Here is a 25,057-nt window from a genome sequence, read left to right as displayed (position 1 = left end):
CTTTTTCCACAGGAGGTTGAACAAAGTTTATGATCTTTCTGGAAGCCAGGACTTCTCCCAGAGGGTAGAGGTGTTATAAAAGTCTGGGAGAAAGCCTTTATTCAATGCACACCACCTTCAATTCAGTGCTCCCGCTCATCTAGGTCACAGATCATGATTACTACCTCAGGCTACCCACAACTTACCCCGTCCCACTCAGCCCTTTAGGAGGGCAGCATAACTCCATTCTTATCTCCTCTTGCCTTCTCTTTCCCAAGCTCCATGGTGGCCTGACACACTTCCCTAACCTACTTAGAGTCTGTGGAGTGGGAGGAGATGAGCAGATGACTCTCCTGATGTTGTACCCTGGAGGCATGTAAAATATTCCTCCAACTTAAGATCCATCAAATGTAATCATTCTGTGGAGGTAACTAGTCCCAGATACACCTCTAAAATAACCTAGATGGTAATGAACTATCGAATAAAAGAATGAGTCTTAACTCTCAAGAAGATTATAATTGCTAGAATTTGGAGTCCATCTTGTTATATAGTCAACAATCTAGATCAGTGATTCTTAACCTGGGATCCATATGGATAGATTTCAGGGTGCTCATGAAGTTGGATGGAAAAAATTATTTTGAAAACTTTAGTTTCATAAAAGGAAGAAAAGAAACAGGTATTTTTAAGGGCCTACTACATGCCAGACACTGACCTAATTTTTTCTTGCAAATATTGTGTCATTTGATCCTCACAACAATTATGGGAGGTAGGTGCTGCTGTATAACTGATTTTCTTTGTAATTGTATGTACTTATATAGTGCTTTAAGGTTTGCAAAGTACTTTGTATCCAAGTGGCTCAGTGGGTAGAGCACTAGACCCAGAGTCAAGAAGACTTGAGTCCAAATCCAGGATTAGACATTTACTAGCTATGTGACCCTGGGTAAGTCACTTAACCTATCTGCCTCAGTTTCCTTATCTGTAAAATGGGGATAATAATAACAGCTACCTCCCAGGGTTGTTGTGAGAATCAAATGAAGTAATGTCTGCAGAATGTTTTGCAAACCTTTTAGAGCTCTATAGATGCTAGTCTGTTACTTTTATTTTTATTGCTATTATCTCATTTTATTTTTAAAAATTACTCTTAAAAGGGATCAGGCTGCATCAGATTAATAGAGGGGTCCATGACCTGAAAAAGATTAAGAACCTCTGACCTAGATTAAACTCTTTCCTCTCCCAGGTCCAGAACCCTATCCAGAGTGCTGACTCTCCAGAGGAAGAAGGAAACAATCTCGTCATTTGAAGGTAACAAAGGTAACAAAGATCCAAGACAGAGAGGGAGAGAAAGGAGAGAGAGAGAGAGAGAGAGAGAGAGAGAGAGAGAGAGAGAGAGAGAATGAGAGAAAGAAAGAAAAACAATAGGTAATAAAAACATTTTAGCAGAAACTCAATCTGTGGGTGTAGAGGAAAAAGCAGAGATCATCACGGGGAGCTTATCTAAACCAGGATGAGTTAAATTTTAAGCAGGATCTTGAGAGAGGAAAGAGACATGGTTTGACAGACAGATAAAGTGAGTATTTCAGGTCAGGACAGCATTATGCTGTGGGTCTAAAAAGAGAAGGTGACATGGTCTGGAAGAGAAGTTCAGGATCAAAGGTCAAAAAGAAGTGAGGCAATATGACTAGTGTGGAGATATGTTTTGCATATAACCTATATAAAGTTGTTTACTGTCTTGGGAAGGGAAGAAGGGAGAAAAATTTGGACCTCAAAATCTTGTAAAGGAATGAATGTTAGAAATTGTCTTGATTACATACAGCAGTAGCAGTATGTAGGCGCTGCATGGCCAAGTTGAGTGACTTCACAGAGGATCAGACAGCAGAGTTCAAGGAAGCCTTCTAGCTGTTTTATCAAACAGGGAATGGAAAGATCTTATACAGACAGTGTGGGGATGTGATGCAAGCCCCCAGGCCAGAGCCCTACCAATGCTGAGATGCTCAAGGTCTTAGGGAATCCCAAGAGTGATGAATGTGAAGGTGCTGGGCTTTGGGTGTTTGATAAGGAAGGGAACAGCCTAGTCATGGGGGCTGAAATAGGATAAGACCTCATAACCCTGGCTGAAAAGATGACAGAGGAAGAAGTAGAAGTGTTGGTGGCAGGGCATGAGGACGGCAACAGTTGTATCAACTATGAAGAGCTAGTCCAAATGGTGCTGAATGTCTGAGAACAACTTCCCTTTCCACAAAGAACCCTCTCACTTTCTCAATGTGAAAATCATCTTCTTGTCCCTGAAGCAACTGACATTTCAGGATTATCAACATCCTTACTTCAAACCTTCTCTCCTTTCACCAAATAAACTTGCTATCTGTTTCTAAAAAGAAAAGAAAAGAAAAGAAATTATCTTTACGTGTAATTGGAAAAATAAATACCATTAAGAAAATGGAATGAGGACAGGTAAAAAGCTTGTCCATTTCCATTGATGAGTGAAATGAGATTAAAATGGGCAAATGATGCTCTTGGTGGAAAACCTTTCCACATTTCTGGAAGAAGCAGTGAGCTCACCCCACCTTGAAGGTGACACCTGAAGAAAACCCAGAACAACAATGCTTGGGAACAGAGCTCCTAGGAAAAGGTCCAGGAAAGAAGTAGGATGACCTAGAAAGAGAGGTCCAATCTCAGCCAGATTCCCACAGGGGTAGAGTCAGCTGGGAAAATACTGTAACTGTCTCCCATCTGATAGGCATGCCAGATAAGTTGAGATAATGAAGCCAAGCTATGCTCTGCTTTTAAGCCTCTGCCCATCTTTGTCCTATGGAAAGCTCTTCACGTAGCTAGTCAGCACCTCTCAGGAAACAAACATTCTATCTTCTGGGAGAAAGATTATCCCTGATAATGAGGCCTATAGAAAACAAAGACAATTATTATTTCCACTCAAGCAACACACACCACCCCTTTATGGCAGCTTGGTGAGACTTAGGTACATTAACAACAAGATGAGAGATGCTCTGTGGTTCTTTATGACCTGTATCAACAGATGCTATGATTCATAGGTTCCCTATGGCAGGAGAGGGTTTCACAAAGCAGTGATGGAGGAGAACATCCCCCTTGGTCTCATTCCTGAGGAGAAAACCATCCATAAGGATGCCTCATTGCCCCACTGATTGGCAGAAAATCTTATCAGACCATCATTTGCCAACATCCTTCTGCTAGGCCATACTTCCTAGGGAGAGGGGTCAAGAGGTCAGCATTAGAGAAGGCCTGTTCTGTGTGCCCAGTATCACCTTATGGTGGGATCCAGGGGAAATAAATATGAGACCTCTTACCCTCAGTGAAGCTCACCTCATATTTGTTTTCTCCCTCATTAAAATGTAAGCTCATTGCAAGTAGGGATTATTTCATTTTTTTGACTTTGTATCACTGTAGCCTAACAGTTTCTGGCACATAGTAGGTACTTAATAAATGCTTATTAATGATTTATTGAAGAGCAGGTTGGATTAGATGGTCTTTGAAGTTCCTTGCAGCTCTTAACAATACTATGATTTATAGGAAAGATGACTAGGGAAGATTAGAAATGTGCATTTGACTATTTGCCTGATTGTTTTAGGATTATCTAGCTTGCTTTGTTAGGGAGATTGTTAACTTCTTGAAGATAGAGACCATGTCTAATACGTCTTTGGTATCCTTCAAGGCCCTGACCAATGTACTGGATTGAGAAATAGCATTCAGTAGACACATGGCTGATGGCTTGTTTGGAAAGAGAAAACATGGTCTTTATTCTTGAAGCTCAGTCATTATAAGCTACAATAACGAAATCATCATAGTTCACTCATACAAACACATATAAATACGTGTTCAACTTTTTGGTTTACAAAACACTTTACATACTTTATCACACTGTATCTTCACAATGAAGGTAGTGCATATATTAACATTCCCATTTTAAGAGAAACTGAGGCTCAGAAGAAGGAAGTGAGTTACCCAAGTTCACATAGGTGATTAGTGGAAGAACCAGCATATAAATCTAGGTCTTCTGATTCCCAATCCAGTGTTTGGCAGATGAGTTATGTGCATGCATGTGCATATGTGTGCATGCATGTGTACAAGTACACTCTCCCAAAACTATTTAAAAGAGGAACAGATGCAAATATGACAGACAAAGTAAGCCAAATATCGAGAGGATGCAGCGTTAAAGCATGAGAAGAGATTGGTAGTTTCCTAGAGAATGCGAATGATCAGTGTTTGCAAGGAAGGAAATAAATGTTTGTTTGAACATAGATTGAATGGAAGGAAAGAGTAGAGTTTGGAGATGGGAAAGTGGGTGACTTTCCCCTCCCCAGGTCAGAGGATTTGGACAATAAAAGTCTGAAGAATCCTCAGAGATGAGGAGTAGTTCAATGAACAGGAAATAACCAGTAATAGTGGCTTGTATTGACATAGTGTGTTTGAACAGAAGGGAGTCAGTCTCAGACTAAGAGAGCAGCTCAGAAACGAGGCATCTTAGTTGTGTTAACAGTTGTATTTGTTGTCTTCATTATAGAGTGCATGACTGCGACATGACTGAAAGCAATTAGCATGCCTCTTGTTTGTCTGCAGATCATGTTGAGGCTAGAAGCCAATCTCCACACAAGGGCAGGATGCCAAGGCACCAATGACTTTTACACCACTTCTAACCAGGAGTTGGCTGTGAGCTCAGTGTTGGCAAATGCCAAGAGGATGCCATCAGCAAGCCCTCCTTCATGTAGCAATAACCCGCCTCCTTCTACTCAACCATAAAAACTTAAGGGACCTCCAGCTTCTCAACCATAGCGTCTCCTCTCTTTCTACTTTCTACACTCAGCATTTCTTCTGGCCATCCTATTTCACCCCACCATGTCTCGTCAGTCCACTGTCACCTTTAAGACAGGTAGCCGAAGGGGCTTCAGTGCTGCTTCTGCCACCACCCCCTCTGCTGGACGCTCCCGCTTTAGCTCTGTCTCCGTGGTTCGCTCATCGGGAGGCCATGGAGGGCTGGGGAGGATCAGCGGTGTTGGGACTGGCTTTGGTAGTCGAAGTCTCTATAATCTGAATGGCTCAAAGCGAATCTCTATCGGTGGGTCCAATAGTGGCTTCCGGAGTGGATTTGGTAGGAGAACAGGTGTATATGGCTTTGGTGGTGGCATTCAAAGTGGACTTGGTTTTGGAGCTGGGGTTGGAGGTGGTTATGGGGGTGCTGGGTTTCCTGCCTGCCCCCCTGGTGGCATTCAAGAGGTCACTGTGAACCAGAACCTATTGGCTCCTCTCAACCTGCAAATCGACCCCACCATCCAGAGGGTGCGCAAGGAGGAACGAGAGCAGATCAAGACCCTCAACAACAAGTTTGCCTCCTTCATTGACAAGGTAAGATACAAGATTTGGCTCTGCTCAGTAAGGCTGGATGCATGCTACAAAAAAGACCAGTCATATCCCCATGGTGCTTGGCCACTGGGCAAACTTCTGCTGATTCGGGCTACTAATGCTACTTCCTTTTCTTGGGAAGGTACAACAATTCAGGTTCATTCATTTAGTAAATAGTTATGGAGCACCTACTATATACTTGCCTTATATGCCACTGGGGCAGTGCTCCACTGTCTTCCAATCCCACGACCCCATCTCACCATTTAGTGAGTCTATGGAACTTGGTTTCAATTATTTCTGGGTGAAAACCATATGATCAAGATGATAAGAATGAGGTATTTGTCGTATGTAGAGTGTGAAAACTTCCACAATGTAGAAATCTTTCAGGACCTTTGCCCACTGGGAAGAATTAGGTCAATTGATGTTCCTGAACTTGCCCAAAAGAATCCAAACAATGCAGTTTCTCCCATAAACCACTGGGCTCCACACTGGTACTTTCATCCCAGCTCTGCCAAAGTTCTGGAGGTTTTCTTCAGGATCTTCTCTGATTTAAGCTGTGGTTGTGACTAATATATTTTCTCCATGAAGATTTTAGGTGGAAGCTGTCCACCTGTGTGGATAGTGTGTGTAGAAACACTCCCTGCCCTCACCTCTCTAGACTTAACCTTCTTTGTACGGCCTCCAGGTGAGGTTCCTTGAACAGCAGAACAAGGTACTGGATACCAAATGGACATTGCTCCAGGAGCAGGGTGTGAAGACCGTGAAGCAAGATGTGGAGCCAGTTTTTGAAGGCTACATCAATAATCTCCGGCGACATCTAGACATTGTCACAAATGAAAAGGGGAGGGTGGACTCTGACCTGAGGAACATGCAGGATGTTGTGGAAGATTATAAAGCCAAGTAAGTGAAGAATGGGCTCACTACCAGTCACCTGGGCACTGTCCTTCTCCTGGGGGAGGGGATGGTGCCATGTAGGCTTCAGGAGATTGTCCCTATGAGTTGGAAACTGCCTGGTTTGGGGCAGCAACAATGGTGGCCCAATTCTGGGCCCCCTCCCCTCTAATGGTCAGCACGGATTGTTAATCATGACTAGAAAGGTGTATTGCTAGCAGTACTAGTGTTCCAAAATATCAGATATTCTAATCACCATTTTACCCTGACTTTGGGATCTGTGGGAGGATTTTCTGACTGTAGCCTTGGCTTCGTGCTTTTGTGGCACTTGAGTTATACTATTATGAGAGTTTTCACTGGTGCAGTGGGAAGGGTGCTGGATTTGGAGTCTTGTGGGTTCTGATCATGGTTCTACATCTTGAGACCTTTAGAACTTTGTACAAGTCATTGTCTTTCTCTCCACACTTCGGTTTTCTCATCTCTAAAATCAGGGGTTCAGATGAGCAATTTTTTTCCAACTTTCAATCTTATAAAGATACAGAAGATGATGAGAGGGTGATGTTTGTCCCCTGTGGATGACAATAACAATAACAACAATAATATATTTATAGGGTGCTCTAAGATTATGAAGTGCTTCACAAAATTGCTCTCGCTGTATCCTCATTACCCCCATTTTACAGATGAGGAAACTGAGGCAGGCTAGGTGAAGTGACTTACCCAGGGTCAAATTGCTAGGAAGTGTCAGAGGATAGTTTTGAATTTAGGTCTTCCTGACTCCAAATCCAGTGCTCCACTGCACCACCCAGCTGCATGGTATGACATCACTGAGGGATGTGTATTCTATTGGAAAAGGAGGTTTCTAGCCAGCTTTATTTTGACTATGTTACAAAGGCCAGCAACCTCTGTACATTACGACAACAGTATATTCAAGTCTAGTAGAGACAGGATCCTTGGTCTCTCTCAACCCAGGATTGCCTCCTTGTTGCAAAGTCAGGTCATCTGAGAACTCGAGTGCAAAGGGATCTAAAAGGTTATCTAATGTGACCTGTAAAAATACCCTGTCCCTCAACCTCAACAAGTAGTTGTCCAGTCATTTTGAATTCTGAGTAACAGGGAGTTCACTATTTGTATGGCTTTTGGCAAGGAAACAACTTCTCTGGGCCTCAGTTTTCTCATCTGTAAAATAGGGAGGTGGACTAGAGGACCTCTAAAGTCCAGAGTGGTGGAGTAAATTCCGAAGTCAGGAAGACCTGAGTTCAAATTCAGCCTCAGATGTTTCATAGCTGTGTGATCCTGGACAAGTCACTTAATCTCTGTTTGCCTAGGTTTCCTCAACTGTAAAAGAGGGGACAATAGCAGTATCTACTCCCAAGCTTGTTATGAAGATCAAATGAGATGATGTTTGTAAAGCATTTAGACAATGCCTGTCACATAGTGGGTACTTAATACATTCTTGTTCCTCCCTTCCCCCAATCCTAAACCAACTCTTTCAGAGAGTTCTTATTGTTTTCCTCCCCTTATATAAAACAAAAACCTACCTTTCAGCATTTTTTCCTCCCTTGTTTATAGTTCTGCCATGAGAAACTGAGCAGAAGAAGTCAAATCTATTTGCTATATGAATCTTTTCTCCACTAGACTAAACATACTTGGTTCAGTTCCTTCCACAGATACTCAATAAAAGTCCCAATTCCTTCCCCAGACACAGCAGGCACTAGAAGAGGCAGTCCAAAGGAAACATTGTGCAGGGATTTTAGAAAAGAGAAAAGCACACCTGTGCTTTTAATCCCACAAGCTCCACGCCTCCCTTCTGTTCTTATAAAAAACCTTCTGGCCAAAGAAATTGTTCTTTTATGAACGAAGAAACAGGGTTTCTCTGTGACTCATCTAGAGTCTCAGATTAAGTTGGCAGAAGAGATAAGGTTGTTATCAGGCCTTCCGACTCTTGACCCACTGTAACAGCCTGCTTAATACCTTGCAACATCCAGGTTGATCCACTTGCCCAACCATCTCTCCTCTTTCCCAACAGATTCGAAGATGAAATTAACAGACGCACAGCTGCTGAGAATGAGTTTGTGGCCCTGAAAAAGGTGAGAGTCAGAATGTCATTTTTAAAAAGGGGAAAGCAGAAATTGTGCCTTGGGCTCTGGGCATCCCCTTCCTACCCTCCATATTTGGGAAGCCATCAGACTATGCAATCTCTTCTAAAACAAACCAAAAAAGCATCTGATCTGCCCAGATGCCCACCATTCTCAGATTGTGTTGGCCACAGCTATACTAAATCAGCTCTTCCCCTACCTTGGTTCAAAGGATGCCAGTGTTCATATTGTACTCTCTGTACTCCCCCCTACCCCATCCAACACACACACACACACACACACACACACACACACACACACACACACACCACTGGAAATCCCCATAAAGGGAATCAGAAAAGGGAGGCTTACAATTTCCTTTAGGCATGCAGCCTGACTTCTTTCTTCTCTTCACCACCTGATTCCTGTGAGGCTATGGACATAGGCCTGTGGCTAAGCACCCATATCTTTTCAGGATGTTGATGCTGCCTATATGGACAAGATGAAAATGGAATCCACAGTCAACTCCCTTCAAGACGAGATAAACTTTCTCCAAATACTGTATGATGCGGTAAGAAACACTCATGCGTGTGTATACATACATACACACATATTTTTTCAAGGTAGAAAAAATTATTTGTATATATATGCATATGAATATATGCATACACACATATTTCCTACCTGGAGATGGAGTAGAGGAAGGGAGCATGGTTCAGGGCAAAAAATACTGACTTTGGAGTCAGGGGACTTGAGTTCAAATCCTATCTACCCCTTTATTACCTGTGTGACCTTGGATAAGTCCCTTGAACAGCTCTCTGGGCCTTATTTTCTATAGCTGTAAAATAAAGAGGTTGGACTAGTTGGCTTCTAACACCATTCCAGTTCTAAATCTATGATTCTCAGATCCTAATGAACGAGGCTATAATCTGAATGAACACCCAGGGAATATCATCTCAGTACAAATTATTTAGTATTCTCCAAGCAGGTGCTTGAGACGTCCATGGGAGGATACCTGGAGCTCCTCCTGTACGCTGTTCTGAGTGCCCTTCCCTCAAGGTAGGACAGCTTCCCAAATGGCAGAATACTGAGCAACATTCTGGAGAACTCAGACCCTAGCTGCCTCTTCCAGTCACTGACCTCTGGAGGAGTTCCATTCTAAGCCTGTTTTGGTAGTTAGGCTCCTGAATCAATAAGAGGGAAGAGAGATGCAGGGTGTAGAGGATCTTATCCTGATAATCGCCTAAGAAGAGAGGTAGGTAAAACAAAGAACATATCGAAATCACTATAGTTTAATGAAAATCAATATTCCCTTCTGAATCTCAGGGCTTGTACGCAGAAATGACCCTTAGGAATGGGATAGTGGGCACTTTTGTTTTAGTCCTGAGAGTGTCTGAAGTCTATCTCCTCCTAACAATAATAATAGTAATATGACAATAATAAGAATGACAATAAGAATGACAACTGACATTTATTACTTCAAACTATCAAGTGCTTATATCTATCTCATTTTAGCCAATATGCCAGAAAGTTACTCTGAGCATTTTTTTGAGACAATGAAGGTACTGAAATTTTTTAAAATTTGATTTTGTTTTTAATTTATGGAACAAAACAAGCATTTCCATAACATGGTATAATAAAAGAGATGATCTCATGTGAAACTGCAAATCTATTACATACAACTTACTATTCCTTTTAAATGTATGATAGTTTTCATGTAAATTTCATTTTTTTCTTTTTTTCTCTCCCCCCTCCTTAAAGACAGCTATCATTAGACACAAATAGGCATAGATATGTAAAAATGTTCTATATATACTTTTATTATCATTTCTTTCTCTGGACTAGAAATCTCAAAGGATAACTTTCTGATAGAAAAGTAATGGACTCAGCATGCAAAATGAGACATTTTTTGTACATAGTCAATGTGGAAATTTGCATGGCTATGTATTTTTGCTACAAGGATTTTGTTATTTTTTTTCTTTTCTTTGTTTTTTAAGTAAGGGGGAGTGAGAAGGAAAGAAAGAAAAAGAGAGAAAAAGAGAATTTTGTTCATTGTCCATTGAAAAAAATTAAAATCTAAAAACAGGAGAAACATGCAATCTTAGGCATCTGTCATTAGATTAGATTAGTCAAGACTGTGTGACCATCTGTAAGGAATGTTATAAAAGAGAATATTGTCCTGGGTTTGAGGGTAGACTCCAGGACCTTTAGGTCCTTTCTGGTTGTGAGGTGCTAAGACCCTGGACTTTCTGGCTTGGCAGGAGATAGACCAGATGCAAACTCAGATCTCAGACACTTCTGTGGTGCTTTCTATGGACAATAACCGAAGCCTGGACCTGAACAGCATCATCTCTGAGGTCAAAGCTCAGTATGAGGACATTGCCAATCGCAGCCGAGCAGAGGCAGAGTCTTGGTACCAGACCAAGGTAAGCAGCGATGCTTCAGTGATGGCTTCCAGTGCATCTCCCCCAAACTCCCCCACAGCTTTCATGATAATGAAACCACAATACATAGGTGACTAATCCCGCTCCTTTGGAATCTGGGACCCCTGACTTTCATGAAGATATTTGAAAACATTCTCACCAAAGGGAACTAAATGAGCCATCCTCATTGGGTTCTGCAAGTCAGATTTGAGCAGCACATAATGGTCCATAATAATGATAGATTGTTTCTAAGTTATTGGGAGTTAGACCCTTGTGGGTGGGGGGCACTATATCATATATGCTATGTGAAAGTGTAAAGGAAATAAGAACATAGCTTATGGCCTGCTAACAGTCTGAGTTAAAGGTAAAGAAAGGACAGAAATATGAATCAATCAACCAATCAACAAATGCTTATTAAGCACCTACTGTGTGCCAGACACCATGTTAGGCAGTGAGAATACAAGTGTATTTTTAAAAGGCCCACTTGAAAAAGAGTGTAAAAGTAGAGAGTGTGTATGATGAATGAGTGGTTATAGCTGGGGAGAAATAACCTGAGAGAATGAGAGCTTTTCTTCTTCCTCTAGCAGTGGTGTTCATGGCTTTCTTGTCATTCCCAATTCTGACCTTGTCTCTCTGTGACTATGTCCTGGCTGTGTGTCTCACCTCCTCCATTAGACTGATTATCCTCATTTCTAGAGGAAAGGGTCGTACATTCTATTTTTATCTGAATCTCAGAGGAGACGTTCTACAAAGCAAAGGATACTGGATGTAGAATGAGAGGATCTGGGTTTGAATCTCGGTTCTGCCACTTAGTACCTCTGTAACATTGGGCTTCCCATTCCTCAACTGTAAAATGAAGGTGTTGGTCTAGAGGACGCCGAAGATTCTTTCTAGCTTTAAATCTATGATCCTGGGGCAACTAGGTGGCACAGTGGATAGAGCACAGCCCTGAAGTCAGGAGGACCTGAGTTCAAATCTGGTCTCGGACCAGACCCTTGACACTTACTAGCTGTGTGACCCTGGGCAAGTCACTTAACCCCAATTACCTCGCCAAAAACAAAACAAAAGAATAAATCTATGATCCTGTGATCCTATCGATGCCCCAAATAAAGCTCATCATACAGAGAGTGCTCAGGGCAGGGATGCTGGCTGACGAACTGACCGAGTCTGCTCTTGCGGGTCTAGTATGAGGAGCTTCAGGTGACAGCTGGACGCCATGGAGATGACCTTCGCAACACCAAGCATGAGATCTCTGAGATGAATCGGGTGATCCAGAGGCTGAGAGCCGAGATCGACAGTGCCAAGAAGCAGGTAAGGTCTTAGCTGCTCCAAAAGAGCCCCCGGCCCCCTGGTCAACAATATGTACAAAGGGAACTTCGGTGCAGCCCCTGGGGCTAGATCTTCAGGTCTGGTGTTGTCCGAGCCACAGGTGATCCCTAAAGAGCAGCGCGAGGGCGGCTAGAGCTCACTCATAGCAACTGGTTCTCCTCCGCCTTGAATTGTACAAGATTCTCAAATAGGCTGGGGAAAATCTCCAAAATACTGGAGACGATATCAATAGGTTCAAGTCATATTTAGTCTTTCTTTTTTAGGCAAATGCAATTCAATTCAAAACAAGCAATAATTGAACACTGCTAGACTAAACAAAAAAAAAGTCATCACCTTTGAGTATTTTTATATTCTGCTGGAAAATCACAAAAAGAGCAGATTTAATATTCCCATAAGCTCCTGCTAACAGATTGTTTTCTTTCTGGAGTTATCCTAATCTGCTTATGGAATTTCCATCCGAGAAACATGAGAGGCTTTGTGAGTTGTGTACAAAGTAAATCAGCGTGCTCTGGTGAAATGAGAGCTAGCCTGGGAAACAGGGGACCTGGACTGCAATCTCAGCTCGTCCATTAACTTGTTCTGATACCTTGATTAAGTCGTTCACCTCCCCTGGCGTCAGTTTCCTCAACTGCAAAACAAAGGGGTTAGACTATCTTTTTTTTTTTTTAAGGTCTCCTGTAGCTCTGAAATTTAATTCTACACTCCCCCTGTTCTCCCTATAGTGTGCCGATTTGCAGACAGCCATCACCGATGCTGAAGAGCGTGGTGAGATGGCTCTCAAGGATGCCCGGGCCAAGCTGGTAGACCTTGAAGATGCCCTACAGAAAGCCAAACAAGACATGGCGCGTCAGCTTCGAGAGTACCAAGACCTGGTGAATGTCAAGCTGGCCCTGGATGTAGAGATCGCCACCTACAGGAAGTTGCTGGAAGGGGAGGAATACAGGTAGGAGAACCTAAAACCACGTTCGTCCCCAAGGCAGGCTGGACATCACCTGCTGATACCGGGTGACTATGCAGAGTTTCCAAGGATTCAGGTCTCTGCAGCTCTTCTGGAAAATCCCACAGAATGAATACACATGTATGCAGGCCAGTCAGTGACTAATACTGATAGCATGGTTTTTATTCCCCGAGTCCCTTCTAAGGGAAAAAGCTGGGGCTGAGTTCTGTCCTTGATGCCAGGCTAATTTCTTCTTAGCTTTTCAAACCTGGTTTCAACATGTTACAGAATCCAGGCTTCACCTTGGCTCTTGTGAAAGGAAAAAAAATTCTCCTGGTTGTCTGACAAGTTTCCAGATGTGGGAGGGAGCAAGTGTGAGAAGAACACTGAGACGGAAGTCAGGAGATGTGGGATAGAGCTCAGCTCCTGCCACTACCACCTGTGTGGCATTGGGCAAATCGCTTCTCCTTCTTTGGCCTCAGTTTCTTTATCAATAAAATTGGGTGGGGGCTTGGTGATAGTGGAGGTATGACACTCTAGAATTCTAAGCCCTAGCCTCTGAATGGAGGCTGATGAAAAGGAACTCCTTAATGTTCTCATACAGGACCACCCCTATTGCTAAAATAAGGGTATAAACCACCTCGTATCAGGTTTTCCAGATGGAAAAGGATCTGTAGTGTGCCTAGTCAGTTTGGTAAAAGCATAGTGATAGGCACAGAAATGACAACCTCCTGTAAACTGTTACATGCAGAGTCAATCCAAAGGAATTGGAAAGGGTGACCAGTGGAAGGAAGAGACACAAGGGAGGTCTTTTTTTATAAAGGGCAAGAGAAGAGGAAGGGAATAAGTATTTATGTATCAGGCACTACGCTGAGCACTCTATCAGTATTCTCTCATATAATCAAAGGAAACATAAACTGTTTTTCTTTTTCAAAATGAAATAATGGGTTCCATTATATAGGTGGCACTTGTAATTTACTTCTGGATTTTGTTGTTACCCAGTGTTCTCCTAAGATATTATACCAGCCTGAACATTAGCCAAGTATCTGACAATAGCTCATTATTAAGACAAAAGATTCCCTCCTTATGTGACAAGTTTCCTGAAGTCTTACCTTCTGCCTTGATGCCAACATATGACTAATTGTCCTTTTCATGAGGTGTTTGACGAGTTTTTATGAAAATAAAATTCCATTGCCCAAATCACTGCCTTTCCTTTTATGTCACCAATCCACACATTATTCCAATTATTGTATGATTATTATTGTTATTTTAATTGCAATTGCTATTATTTAGATCATTTTAAGAGGCTGCCGTTTGCTGGACACAAGGTATAACCTTTCTTTTGTTCTTCTCAGGTTGAGTGGAGAGGGAGTTGCACCAGTTAATATCTGTGAGTATAATCTCCTTTGATATTGCCGTAAATTCCAATCCTTTGCACCACTTTAAGGGGTGGTAGTGGAGGCCAGCTGATTAATTTGCACAAGGTTTTCATTTTGCGATTTTTGTTGCTGCCCTGAAGGTTAGGAGGTTTTGCAAAAGTCAGTATGCTGTAGGTGCCATGCAGAGAGGTGGAAAGAATACTGTCTTTGGAATCTAAAGACCTGGATTCTGTTCTTGGTTCAATCCCTGATCTAACCATGCTGAACCTCAGTTTTGTGACCTGTAAAATGGGACTGACCACACTTGACTTAGGAGTGCTATGAGGATCACATAAGATAAACTGTTTATAAAGTGCTTTATAAATGGGAAAATAACAAATGAATGCCACCTATCATGAGGCACTATGGTATAGTGGAAGAAGTGCTGTATCGGGGGTTAAGAAGACCTGGGTTCAAATCCCACCTGTAACACTTATCAGTTGCGTGACCATAAGCAATTCACTTAATGTTTCTGAACCTCAGTTTCCTCGATGGTAAAATGGGAATAGTAACACATCTGGGACCTAACCCCCATGGGACTGTTGTGAGGTTCAAGTGAGATAGTGTTTGTATACCTATTATTATTATTTAAATATTATTTATATTATCATTTAATAGTAAATAATTATTATTTTAAAAGTAACTGATTCTTTTACCACCACCTGTTCTGGAAGGTGGAATTCTTTAGCACCAAGATATCTTCTCTGGAATCCTTTGTACAACCACAGAGTCCTAGCTTAGGGGTAGTTGATGTAGACACATTCCAGCCTAGAATCAGAATAGATGAGTAAATATCTGAGGTTCCCTTCTAGTTGGGACCCCATAAGATTCAATTCCAGCTTAGCTCTTCTTTCCATAGAACTCAAAGTGGGTTTCAAGGAGTTTTAAAACAAGAGGCACCTTTGCCTCTGGATACTTGCCCAAATGTCCTTAAGCAGTAAGCTGACGCCACCTCTGATTCTGATTCTGATTGTCTCTTTTTCCTTTGGCAGCTGTGGTCACCTCTACTGTCTCCAGCGGCTATGGCAGCGGCAGTGGTGTTGGCGGCACCAACCTGGGCTTGGGTAGGGGTACCAGCTATTCCTACACCACCAGCGGTGGGCACAGCCTAGGTGGAGGACCGGGGAGCCCTGGCTTCAGCGCTAGCAGTGGCCGGGGCCTAGGAGGCAGCTTTGGCAGTGGCAGTAATTCCAGCATTAAGTTTGTCTCCACCACCTCCTCTAGAAAGAGCTACAAGCATTAGATGTCCTCCATCAATATCTCTCCCAATTTCACTTCATTCTCAATCTTGGACTAGCCCTCTTGCTACTGTCCACATTCAGGGGTTATCTCTCCACTCCCAGATGTGTAGGTCTTTTGGTATTCTTTTCTCTCTCTTGCCAGCCATCCATCTACCCATTTGATACACTTTTGATGCTGCTGAGGAGCTGGGAGTCACAATCACACCTAGGTCTCTAACCCCTAGCCTAGCCATTGGTTGGTTCTCAGATAAGTCTTATTCTACTCATAGGGACAGTTGCCAAAGCCTCTCTCTTTCAAAACAGCTCAGTTCAATAAACCTTTGCTATGTGCAAGAAACAGTGCTGATTCCTGGGATGTCCAAGTCCCAATTCAGCTTTAGAATATTCCCTTTAGGTTTCTCTACATGCAAGAAGATAGGGGGATTTGAATTCCGATGCCATTTCTCCCAGGCCATTTCCACAAGTGCTTTCAAATGAGTTCCTCTCCCAGAAACAGTCTGTCTAACTGACACAACTGATGTCATTTTGTTGGCCACCCCATCCTATAGTGCATATAAGCTGCTCCCTGAGGGTATTACCTCCTTCCTTTGCCTTCTAGGAAATTGTCTATTAAAATGCATGTATAAGATATGTAGGCTCATGGATTCTGTTTGGATGGTGAAAGGCATCAAGAGAAACTAAGGTATGCATCAACTGCTCAGTCTAAGGCCCAAGGACTGACTAGGTAATTGATATCCTGCTTCCTCTTCCAAGACATGAAAGGTTCGGAGGAGAAGGAGGAAAAGGATGTGGATGGGCAGAGAAGGGGAAGGTTATTTCAGGGAAAGGGAATGATTAGTGTAAAGGCCAGTCTTCTCTCTTATTCACATATTCCTCATCCCACCCTGTCTATCTTCCCAATTCCCCATCTCTCACTGAAGATGGCATTGTCCTAGAACAGAGACCCTGCTCCCATTTCACAATGCCTTCCAGGTTAAGGGCAGGATTCTGTTCCCCTCCCAAACAGAAAATTTGTTGCACAACAGCTGTTGTAGAGTGGCCCAGCCCTCTACTCCAGAAAGGCAGTAAAGGGACAGATTGTTCCAAGACAGCTTCCAACGTGCCAACAGGAGTGGAGAAATAATAGACCAGGGAAAAGAGTTAAAAGCCAACCCCAGGGGCAAAGTTTTCACAAAAGAGAGAGTTTAGGTCCTTAATTGTTAGACATATCCAGGAATCTAGCAAATTCCCAAGTTTACAAGCTTCCCAGACCCTTTCATTAGGGCTTGGCCAAGGGTGTGGCTAAAATGGAATAATCTCCAGGAGAGTGGTAGTAGTGATGGGGAGGGGGTTGTAGTCAAAATGTCTCAAATAGAAAGCATTTTCAGGGACCCCTAGTCTTGGGTGGCTAAAGGGGTGAGAGGGATTTTCCTAGGACTAGGGTCTAAGAAAAAATCAATATGAGGAGAATATTAAATCACCAAGGGCCAAGGGATGTGTGTGTGTGTGTGTGTGTGTGTGTGTGTGTGCGTGTGTGTGTGTGATGGAGAAGGGGGGAGATACAAAACATACAGCACTAAGGAAAATTTTCAAAAGTTCTTTCAATCTCCATGGGTAAAGAGCTAAGAACCAGGAATAAAGGACTAAGAACAAAGGGTGGAAAGAATAAAGGGAAAGAACAGCAGCAAAACAATGAGAACTGAGTGCCATGAAACGATAATGGCCAAACTCGGCTCCCAAGGAGATATGAGAAGGTACATGTCTCCTTTCTTTGTAGAGATGGGTGATGATGGATATAGAACACTGCATATAATGTCAGATTTGGTGACTCTGTTGGTCAGTTTTACTGGACTGTTTTTCTTTCTCTGTTTTGTATTTACTGTTATAAAGGATGGCAGGGAAGAGATATTTTTGAAAATGTATGTTAAAAATGATATCAATAAAACATTTTTAAAAGAATTAGGGGTGTGAGAGATAAACATCCAAAATGGGGAGGATCTGGTTGCATCGTAAAGATGAAGGAGTTATGGTTACAAGAACTAGGAACAGGGAAGAAATTTACTGGACATGGAATAGGGTAATGTTAAGTGTCAGAAATCCACAGGTCTGGTCCTGCCTCTGGTAGGTGTGGACATGATTCCCTCAGTGATTATTAACGGGACATGAAAAATGGACTACAGCCAGACATGCCAAGGAGATGAATTCAACACAGTGGTCTGTGATCTTCTCTGGCCAAGCCCAGTTTCCAAAGAGAATATAAGCCTAGAGTTCTAGAGGGCAAGACTGAGAAGGATCTCTGTTCCTTTCTTTGCCAGTACCACTTCTCTAATCTCTCTGCACCCGCTTCCCCGATGGCTCAACGATCAGTCAGCATGAAGTCCACTAGTGGCAGCCGGAGCTTCAGCGCCTCTTCGGCATCACTGCTCCCAGGCTGTCGAACCAGCTTCAGCTCTGTGTCTGTGTCCCAGGGCGGGAAGAGCGGGAGTCGTCTTGGGGGTGGCTTTGGGACCAGGAGCCTCCACAACCTCATAGGTGGCAAAAGGATCTCCGTCAGTGGGGCGTACCGCTCCAGCAGAGCTGGGTATGGGGGTGTTAGTTGTGGTTTGGGATATGGGGGCATAGGATACAGAGCCGGGGGGTATGGGTTTGGAGGTGGAATGATGGCAGGATCTGGTGGCATCCATGAAGTTACAGTCAATCAGAGTCTACTGGCTCCCCTCAACCTGGAGATTGACCCATCCCTCCAGAGGGTTCGGAAGGAAGAGAAAGAGCAGATCAAGACTCTCAATAACAAATTTGCCTCCTTCATAGACAAGGTAAGAACTTGCTTCCCCTCGTAGGAAATTTCCTGGTGGTCTATTAGTTGACCTGTCATTTTTATGCTTTTACTGGGGGTAAAGGTTGGGAAGAGTGAGTAAGCAACTATGGCCTCAACCAAGAAGCTCTACTCCAAAGACATTTTACTTAGTGTTCTTCGGTCTTCCAACTGGTGGAGCAGAGGACGGAGAATATTTGGACTTCCATATTCACGAACAATGCTGCTAGGTCAGCGCTATGTTCAGAAAGCTCCCTGACCCATAACTAGGTCATTTCTTTCTCAATGAATGATGGCTGAGGATGAGATGGCTTTTTAACTGACAGGAACTCAGACCAGATGAAGCTAAAAAATAGAATGAAACAATTACAAACTTGGTCTAGGGTGAATATCTGCCAAAAGACAATGGGACATCTATCCAGCGATTCAAGAGGGATGTGGAGGGTGGAGGTAATCTATGCTTTTAGTCCTTTTTTCTTGGGGGAATAGCTGTTTTGAGCCCCAGACCACACTGGTTGGTTCCTTGGGCATTTCCTCTAGTTCCAATATATGATCATCTCACCTTCTATGTCTTCTCGCTTCCTTAGTCACCATTTAATACATGGGTTGAATGATCACCTTCTTATTCAAGAAATAATAGAGATAATGATCTGAATAATTCAGCTTTTCTAAACCTGTGGTGTGGCAGAAACTAGATTCGGGAAATCTGAGTTTTATTCTTCAACCTGCCTCTCTAGCCATGTGACCTTGAGAAATTCATTTCACTTACATTATCTCCAAGAATTCTTTCAGCTCTGGAAGTCAGTAATCCTATAAAATATTTGTGTCATTTGCCAGGGTCATTGTCTGGGCAAACTATGCCAGGGACATGGCCATAAAAGTGGTTCTTAAACTTTTTCATCTTGTGACAGTGCTCATCCCATCCTGCATTTTTTCTTTTGCTTCTACTTTCAGACTTCCATGGTATATGAGAAGAGGGGGTTAGTACTTTAGTTGATCTGGGGAGAAATCAGGGTGCGGTCATGTGATTCTATCATTATTTGATAACAAATAGACAATGGGGCATGTTAGATGTTATGGTAAGGAAAGAATAATGATTAGCAGCAAAATATAATGGAGAGACCCTTCATCAATAGACCCATGTTCTATTTTTTTTTGCTATCCTAACTAATTGTATGACCCTGCATAAGTCACTTCTCCACATTTGTGCCTCAGTATACTCATCTATAAAATGAGATGTTCAGAAGAAATGGCTTTCTAAGGCTCCTTTATCTTCTAATCATTTGAGTTTAAATGGAGGGAAAGTCCCATGCCAGGACTACCAAAAAGCCAATGGAGCCTCAGCCATTTTTGTCTCCTGGCCCACTCTCATTCCCACTATGCTCGGTTTGAGAAATGTTCTTTAGAGGTAAGGGTAATTAAAACCTATCTTTTAAACCTCCTTGGACAAGTCTTGAAAGATTGAATGATGCTAGAAGCCATTGCTTACTTTGCTTATTGATATTAGGATCTTGACTAAGTCTAGAAAACCAAATTAGAATCCTAGAATTTTAGAGCTGGCAGGGACCTAAGAGATCATCACATCCAATCCATTATTTGGCAGATGAGGAAACAAGCCATGAAGTGGCAGAGTCACTCACTAAAGGATATCCAGCTAGTTTCAGAAGGAAAACAGGTACTGGAACTCAATTCTCCTAGTTCAGAGTCCAGTGAGATTTCCAATGTATTTCTCCAAAGCTGTAACTAAGAATGTTGGTACCTAGAACAAATTGAGTTTCAGGAAGGAGAAAACCGCAGAGTCTGAGACTGTGCCCCTGAGAGGGTTGTAGTAGAAAGCAAATGAGCCTCTGGGAAATATAACTCAATTGAGGATGGAATTATAGGGGAAGGGATTATTCATTTTCTTCTCTTCAACCAGTCAGAGACTACATACTTACACTCCCTCAAAAGGACTGCCTTCCTTCTATCCAGCTTCTATGGGGGCCCAAACTACTCTGTCTCTTACGGATTGGTCAATAATCCATTGGCCTGGTCCCAGGCCAAGCTCTGCTTGGTCACTGTTTAGGTCCTGATTGGCTCAGAGTGAATGTAAATAGAAATTGTTTCTATTTTGGCCAGAAACCCTGAGGACCTTCCCCTCCCAGATTTTTTTTTTAACTAGATAAAGAGACCATTCTTAGCCTCATTTCTTACCTAGACTTAATCACTGAATGGGTGTTGCCTTAGTCAAACTGAGACTTGTTAAAGACCTTAGCTTAAAAAGGCCAAGGTCTTTCATTACATCCAGGGCCATCTCCAGCCCTCCTGATTGATATCTGGCCACTGGACCCAGATAGCTCTGGAGGAGAAAGTAAGTCTGGTGACTTTGCACATCCCTCCTTCACTTAAATCCAATTCACTTGCATGTCATGGCATCACCTCCCTGATGTCATAGTCCTCTTTGAGAACGAAAGACAAACAACAATGACAATGAGGGTCAACCATCAGAGAATTATGAGATGTGAAGTAAAAACTGTTCCCCCACCGAGGCAGGGAGAAAGCCTACATCCTACCCTCCAAGATTCTATCAGCTGGGGCAAAATCCCAGCTGATCAACCCTAGTTTTAGTTCTGTATCTCACTTCCTCATTTCAGCTTCCCTGAATTACAGGGAGAAGTGATTCCATGTAGATTGGGACAAAGCGTATGTAACTTGAATTAGATACAATTTGGGGGATAAACTTGGCACATTCTTCTTTCCTGTCAAGTGTCTTCTACTTATTTGGTGAGGATGATACATAAGCTGTGCTTCTTTTGGGTATTCCAAACAGTTTTGATTTCTTCTGTTTCTACTTCTCACATTCATAGTTTCACTTAAATAAAGGTTTCTCCTACTTCATCTCCCAAGTGGAATCACTACCAAAAAGCTGTTTGGAGCAGAGAGGAGGAGATCTGCTTCCTGATCTTCAGCATTTCCATTTTGCTGATAACATTAGACAATTTTTTTTAGTGCTCTAACCACCAAAGTGAGGTTGTTGTTTCTGAATGCTTAATGTTCTCTTTTCTCTGGGGAATACAGGTTCGCTTTCTGGAACAGCAGAACAAGGTCTTGGAGACCAAATGGAGCATCCTCCAGGACCATAAGACAACCAAAGCCAACATTGAGCCCCTGTTTGAAGCCTATATCAGCAACCTAAGGAGGCAGCTGGACAGCCTGGGTGGGGAAAGAGGGAGGCTAGAAATGGAACTGAAGAGCATGCAGGATGTGGTGGAAGACTTCAAGAACAAGTGAGTGTGAAAAGAACACAAGCCACAAGTTCATTCATCTCCTTGTCCTGAGCACTTCTTTTGCCCAGTAAATTCTGGGTATTTCAGAGGAGACCCAGAGCTAGAAGATACAGCCCCTGCCCTCAGGGATTGCCCAGCCATATGGGAGAGGGCAGAGACACTCCAGAAAAACAATAGAACAGATTCAGGAAGCTGGACTGAGTTCTCGACAGGTGTCATTAGGGAGGGGAAAGAAATTGAAATTGGTTCAGAATAACATGATTACACAATTCCTATGCATTTGCCCCAACCCCAAATGCCTTACGAAACCAGCTTCATTGCATTGGTAATACAGCTACTGTTCATAGAATCCGGCTTTAGGGAGCATGGAATAAGAGAAGGTGAAGATGACAGTCACTGCTTTCAGGTAACTCTCAGTTTGATGAGGGAAATGACATACACCTAGAATGCACATATGCACAACACACTCAGAAGCAAAGGTTGAAAACAGTATAGTGTACCCCAATATATTCATGGCCATAATGACAGGGAATTATCTTATTTTGTTTTAATTATCTTTTTAATCATAACAATATTTGGAGAAAGGACATTATAATGTCGGGTCTGAAGTCAGAAAAGAACCGGGTTCAACCCAATTTCCACATTGGAAACAAACTGGACAAGTCATTTAATTTCTATGTGCCCGCATTCTTTGCATGGTGATCTAATAATTTTGGAACCATAAAATGCAATATAAATATGTGAGTAATTATTAAAAGTTGTTTTTTTAAAAAATCTGTGGCTCATAGCTCATATGTGAAATATATAAAATAGCCAATGTTATTTTTCATTCATCAAATTAAATAATCAAACAAATATTTATTAATGATTTTAATAATACTATACATTCATATATATATATATATATATCACCTTACGGTTACAAAATGCTTTGAATATATTATATCATTTGATACTTGTCTTCAAGTATTTGAAGGTGTGTCATATAGAGGAAAGATTAGACTTATTATGTTTGGCCCCAGGACAAAGGACCAGAAGCAGTTAATTGGTGGAATAATTAAAGATGTTAATTAAGTCTTGATTTCTGTTGGGAAAAACTTTTCTCAATAATTAGGTGTGTCCTAAAGCAGAATAAGTTTCCTTGAGAGGTGATGGATTTTTGGGAAGTCTTCGAACAGAAGCTGTTTGATATGTTAAAGTAGGGATTCCTTTTAAGTGTGGGATTGGATTCAATGGTTGCTGAGGGCCTTTATGACTCTCAGAGGCAGTTTTTCTCTGATCTTGCAATAACTTATAAGGTGGAAGGGCAAATATTCCCTTCAAATAATATTCCCATTTTATAAGTAAATAAAGGGAGGCTGAGAGAGACAGAGACACAGAGACAAATGGAGACACAGAGAGACACAGAGACAGAGACAGACAGAGACACAGAGAGATTTGTACTAAGAAGACACTGAATAATGGGTCTCAGATGTATCCTGCTTGTAGATCAGATTAGGGGTGAGGGGAAAAACAGTTAAGTGGGAATGGGTGAGGAGAGCATTTTGGATCACTGAATTAATCTAGGAGCAGCTGGATAGAGGTCTAGACAGACATCTAGAGGTCCTAAGGTCAGAAAATAAGGGTTTTGTGCAGGATAGGGGAGCAGATTGCCTTGGGGCAGTGGAGAGTAAGAAGGGAGGCAATATAATATTGTGGAAAGATTACTACATTTAGATTTAAGATCTGGGTCTGAATTCCAGTTCTGCCACTCACTTACTGCATGACTCTGATGATTTCAACTCTTCAGGACCTTAGTTTTCCCGTCTATAAAATGCGGGATATAGAGTGGATGATCTAAGGGCCATTCCAACTCTCCACCCTAGGATCCTGGAAGATCCTCTGTTAATGGATGGGAAATAAGCCATAGACAATCCCAAAGAGAGGGTTTTCCAAAAGTCATTTCTGTTGACCTTTGGCATAAATTACAGATTTATCTTCCTAATTTTGCTCACTTTAGCCCCACCAATGTTAGATCTAGAAAGCACTTTTGGAATTTGTCTACTCCAACCCACTGATTTTACAAAGAAGGAAACTGAGGAGCAGAAAAATGAAGTGACCCGTCCCAAATCCCACAGCTGCCAGGTTCAGGGCAGGAAAGACACCTTGTCACTTTACTGTGAGATCCAAACTAAAATGAAAGCTCATTCCCTGAGGTGACCGCGCTTAGGGGTTGGAAACCAAACCCTAGAGCAGGTTTAAAGGCAGTGGAAAGCTTGTCTGGCATTAAATATTGGCCATTTGATAATCTGCAAAGAAGATCCCCTAATGCCAAAGGATAATCTAGAAGTGATACCCTATTTTTTGCAGGTTTGAGTTAAAAAATGTCAAATTTTTTTACTTTCTTCTCTGGCAACTTGTTGGGGGTTGTGGGCTAGAGTGGGGCTAGGGTGTGTGGGGCAGAGAGCAAACAAGGAAGAATTCTGTGGGGCCCATCCCAGCTCTAAATTCCAAAGATCCTGAGTTTAAACTGAAACATGATGACAGACAAGAGCCATTGGAAGAAAGGTGCTGGGTAGAGCAACCTTGAAAGTTTAGATGAGGATTTTGGAATTGGTGGAGAGGTTTGATGGGGAAATAAACAAAGAATGTGAACCAACAAACCCAATGAAGAAAGTACAGGGAGGTGCTTCATTAAGTCCTGAAGTCTGAGATAGCATGAACTGATTGCTGAACATGCACTTAAAAAAAAAAATCAGGCTGGGGGTCAGAGTGTATCAGGAGAGATACAAGCTAGACAAGAAGACAGACATCTTAGCTTTCGGTGGGTGTTGGGACACAGTAGAGTGACTGGAAACTTCTTTCCTAAAGATCCAGAATAGCTTTCTATTTGTCCCTGGGTTAGAAAAAGTGCCTAAAGTCAGAGGGAGAGCCCAGATGATTAACCTTTAGGGTAAAGTATTTAATCACCCTTGAGTCACAGTTTGAAGTCAGACACCTTAAAGGTAGGTCAACTCTTCACTCGTTTAACATATGAGGAAACTGAAGTTCAGAGATATTAAATGATTTGCCTAAAGTTACACAGGGCATAAGTGGCTGAGATTTGAGCCTGAGTTTTCTCTCTCTCTACATTCAGCATTCTTTCTGCTGCATAACTTTCCCTCCTTAATTCCACCAAGTGATTTTGAGGAAGTGAATGAACTCATAGGAAGTCTCCACCTTGCCCTGAGAGGAGCCAGGAACTCATTAGATCCTTGTGTGGCTCTCAGGGAAGATGGAAGAAAGGGAGAAAACAATGCCTCTCTGCACCCTCTGTTGTTCACTTTCTTGCCTCAGGTGGAGGAGGTAGAGGGGTGGT

The 25,057-nt window shown here is 42.3% G+C and overlaps 2 protein-coding genes and 1 pseudogene across 2 annotated transcripts in view; all 3 read left to right on the top strand.

Moving 5' to 3' along the window:
• Nucleotides 1–1,815: 1,815 nt before the first annotated feature.
• LOC114029718 lies at nt 1,816–2,197 on the top strand (annotated as a pseudogene).
• Nucleotides 2,198–4,755: 2,558 nt separating this feature from the next.
• On the top strand, nt 4,756–17,567 carry LOC114029690 (keratin, type II cytoskeletal 75-like). The gene is made up of 9 exons (XM_027844305.1): nt 4,756–5,349; nt 6,032–6,246; nt 8,264–8,324; nt 8,788–8,883; nt 10,574–10,738; nt 11,921–12,046; nt 12,787–13,007; nt 14,357–14,391; nt 15,412–17,567. The coding sequence occupies exons 1-9, from the start codon at nt 4,843–4,845 to the stop codon at nt 15,660–15,662; spliced, it is 1,677 nt and encodes a 558-aa protein (XP_027700106.1). The 5' UTR covers nt 4,756–4,842; the 3' UTR covers nt 15,663–17,567.
• The window catches only part of LOC114029691 (keratin, type II cytoskeletal cochleal-like), a 23,034-nt gene continuing 12,358 nt past the window's right edge, over nt 14,382–25,057 (top strand). Inside the window, exons 1-4 of the mRNA XM_027844306.1 lie at nt 14,382–14,391; nt 15,412–15,483; nt 17,955–18,455; nt 21,512–21,720. Coding sequence (XP_027700107.1) covers nt 15,442–15,483; nt 17,955–18,455; nt 21,512–21,720 — 752 coding nt within the window. The 5' untranslated portion in view covers nt 14,382–14,391; nt 15,412–15,441. The remainder of the gene's footprint in view (nt 14,392–15,411; nt 15,484–17,954; nt 18,456–21,511; nt 21,721–25,057) is intronic.

The sequence above is a fragment of the Vombatus ursinus genome, unplaced genomic scaffold, assembly GCF_900497805.2.
Source record: "Vombatus ursinus unplaced genomic scaffold, bare-nosed wombat genome assembly UNPS02014941.1, whole genome shotgun sequence".
Classification (NCBI taxonomy): domain Eukaryota; kingdom Metazoa; phylum Chordata; class Mammalia; order Diprotodontia; family Vombatidae; genus Vombatus; species Vombatus ursinus.
Note: the sequence above shows the minus strand (reverse complement) of the source record. Positions and strands in the feature narration are given on the sequence as shown.

Coding starts and splice junctions, on each gene's coding strand:
- LOC114029690 (XM_027844305.1), top strand. CDS start 4,843: ATGTCTCGTCAGTCCACTGTCACCTTTAAGACAGGTAGCCGAAGGGGC. Junction 8,884..10,573: donor TCCAAATACTGTATGATGCG/GTAAGAAACACT, acceptor CTGGCTTGGCAG/GAGATAGACCAGATGCAAAC. Junction 12,047..12,786: donor TCGACAGTGCCAAGAAGCAG/GTAAGGTCTTAG, acceptor TTCTCCCTATAG/TGTGCCGATTTGCAGACAGC.